A 3264-nucleotide genomic window follows, 5' to 3' on the forward strand; every position below is an offset into this window, starting at 1 on the left:
TACCACCTGACCACCTCAGATTCATTAGGCACTATGTTTATTGATAGTGTTATAGTTCTGAGTCCAAGGGTGTGAACAGCTCCAAGTAGAACGTCATGTGTTGTCTCGAAATCACATTGCGTAATTACAACATTGCGTGAATGCAGCATGACTCATAGATATGTATAGGTAGATTCCTCCTTACCAACTGTTTCTATGGACCGCTATACGTAAGCCGTCCGCCATATTGGAATGTCAACGCCGGTCTGTGAATATCGGAGAGCAATGCCGGTGAATCTGCACTGCAACTGTAGTTATACGCATGTATGAATAATATATAATCTTCAGTAGACTTCAGAACATGCTTTTGCTAAACTAACACAATACAACAAGATGAAGTCGTTCGCAAACAAGGCATTTGAAAGGTACTTTAGTTTAAAAACCTGTAATACTGAGTTAATAGATATTAAAAACACAAACCAACACATTCTTACCTGTGAAAGTTTATCCAGTTTCTTCAGGAATTTAAATTTAGGCGGTTTTTACAACCAGATGCTGCGCAATGTTGTTGCATCTTGAAACTCATTGATTTTTATTGTGAGTGATGACTTCAAGCCATATCGTAATTACCATGATTACGAGATACCAACTTGTAAAAAGTGTTCACGTCCTTGTAGAACTCATAATTACAACTTGTGAACTGGGAATTTTCAGAGCTACGACTTGTACCACTACCACCTGACCACCTCAGATTCATTAGGCGCTATGTTTAGGCATTGATAGTGCGATAGTTTCAAGTCCAAGGGTGTGATCAGCTCCAAGTAGAATGTTACGTGTTGTCTCGAAATCACAGTAATTACGACATGGCGATGCAGTATTACGCTGTAAATTGTGGTCTGTAATCTGAAGCATTACCAGGTTTTTCAGACAGGGGCAAAGGCTCAGGGTACAGGTTCATAAGTGGGGCAGGACCTTGGTGAAATTGGGTGGCGCTGAGTTCTGAGCCTCCCTTTCCTATATCCTTTTCCTTTTATTTGCTCATTTTACAGACTGTAAAATATAGCTGAACCATACAATAACTGCAGTTCCCAACAATGACTACAGCATGAAATCAAGATAATCGTTTCTTTAATGTTTACTGTGTTATATGTAATATTGTTGCTGGGTTGGTGAGTGGTTCAGGGTCGTGTGGTATTAACATGGAGAGCGTTGTTGCTGTGGTTTGTATGTCTAGGTTAAACCATCAGTGGAGAATCTCTCTCTCTGACAGAAAAATGTGTCTGGGAATGGCAATCAGTCCCATTTTGTTATCTAAATGAACATTGTATAAGTAAGCAACTAATTTTTTTAATGTTCTTTCACCAAACAGTTTGATAAGTCCTGCTTTAAAGCAGAGTGTGACAGTATGAGTTTAATCATCTCTGAGTTAATGTGAGCTCATTTTACACTGGTAAAGTCATCATGTTCCACAGGACACAGAAACACCTCTAACCAAGAGCAGGTTTTACTCCTAACAAAAGACCAACAGCTTTTTTATCGTTATTTCCAGGATATTTTCAGCTCGCCTCCTCCCTTCCTGCTTTACCAGACTACCCGCCCACATATCCTGTCTTTTACTGCCAGTTACCCATGATGCACACACACTTATGCATCATCACATACTCACTCTTCAGTTGAGTGTTTTCAGAAAACACTAATGTTGAGATTGTGAGATGATGGTGAATATATCACCACTGGCAACTGGGTTCATTCTGTCATTATTTATTCACCTTCACTGTAAAAAGTAATGAGTTGAGCTTACTTGGAAAACCTGTGGAAACTGATTGCCTCAAATTTCTCAAGCAAATTAGTTTATAATTTTTGAGTTAATAAAACAAATTTGTAAAAATCAGTTATGTTTACTCGCGTTTCTTAAGTAGATTCAATTATTACTTTTTACAGTGTTCATGTCGTTCCAAACCTGTATCTTCGTTGTAAAATTTGAATTTTTATTCCTTTATGTCACTAAATGTAATGAACTTCTAAACACAAAATGAATCTAATGTAAAAAGTTGAGTATATTTAATGACACGTTTGTCATTCCTGCAGCTCCTGCTCCCGTCACATCATTGACTCTCCAGAGCAACGGCAGTCAGGACTCTCTTAAAGCTGCCTGGATTCCTGCTGTCGGATACGTGGATTCCTACGAGCTCTCTCTGTCACCCTCCATCTCTTCAGAACGGGACCTTACCCTACCTCCAAATACAACTCATTGGGTTTTTAGCGGCTTGACACCTGGAAAAACGTATCAAGTTTTAGTGAAGACGAAGAGAGGAGAACTAACAGCTGAGACCAGGACAATAGGGAGAACAGGCAAGAACTATGACAAATCTTACATATTTGTACCTTATTTACCCCTAAAAGCCAATTCACACCGCACCGAAAGACACAGGCCAACACAGAGAGTACAGTATGCCACTTCTCAGACATTCCAAGACCCGACAAACACCAATTCAACATGTTCAAAAGGCAAAAACAAGCGCCGACTAATGTCAGCAGATACCGACAGGTGTATACCGATCAGACAAAATCTAACAAACATGCCTGTTACTGTTTGTGTCTGTGCAGTGTGAATTGGCCTTAAATGGTACACATTAGTACCTTAAAGTTACATATTATATATTATTATCTAACGTGTACATACCAGTCAAGTCAAGTCACCTTTATTTGTATAGCGCTTTATAAAATACTGGTTGTGTCAAAGCAGCTTAACAGAGTCAAACAGGAAAATAATTTGTCAATAATACAAGAAGACAATAGCAGTCATTTTTCCAGCTAAAGTCAGCTCATTGATGATTCAGTGATGTCATGATCCAGTTCAGCTCTCTTCCAGTAGTGTCTGTGCAATCAGTCAAGTGTCCCCAACTAAGCAAGCCAAAGGAACCAAAACTCCATCGGTGACAGAAATGGAGAAAAACCTTTGGAGAAACCAGGCTCAGTCGGGGGCCAGTTCTCCTCTGGCCAGACCAAACCAGCATGATGTGGTTTAATTCCAGGCTGCAACACAGGTCAGATTGTGCAGAGGACTCAACCTGTGTCTTGTCTTCCTGTGATCTTGTCTTGGTGGCCGTCTAGGAGACAAGGTCCTCACTGGGGATCTGTCTCTGGGGCTCATCTAGTTGTCCACATTCAGGACATTCAGGGCTGTAGAGGTCCTCTCTAGGTGCTGATCCACCATCTGGTCTGGATATGTACTGGATCCGGGTGACTGCAGTGACCATCTGATCTGGATACAGACTGGATCTG

At 40.5% G+C, this 3264-nt stretch overlaps 1 protein-coding gene across 1 annotated transcript in view; it reads left to right on the plus strand.

Annotated features, from left to right (window-relative positions):
* The window catches only part of ptprbl (protein tyrosine phosphatase receptor type B, like), a 51262-nt gene that overhangs the window by 11533 nt on the left and 36465 nt on the right, over nt 1-3264 (plus strand). Inside the window, exon 5 of the mRNA XM_016485221.1 lies at nt 2068-2331. Within this exon, the coding sequence (XP_016340707.1) occupies nt 2068-2331 (264 nt within the window). The remainder of the gene's footprint in view (nt 1-2067; nt 2332-3264) is intronic.

This window comes from Sinocyclocheilus anshuiensis, unplaced genomic scaffold, assembly GCF_001515605.1.
Source record: "Sinocyclocheilus anshuiensis isolate Anshui unplaced genomic scaffold, SAMN03320099.WGS_v1.1 scaffold445, whole genome shotgun sequence".
NCBI lineage: Eukaryota > Metazoa > Chordata > Actinopteri > Cypriniformes > Cyprinidae > Sinocyclocheilus > Sinocyclocheilus anshuiensis.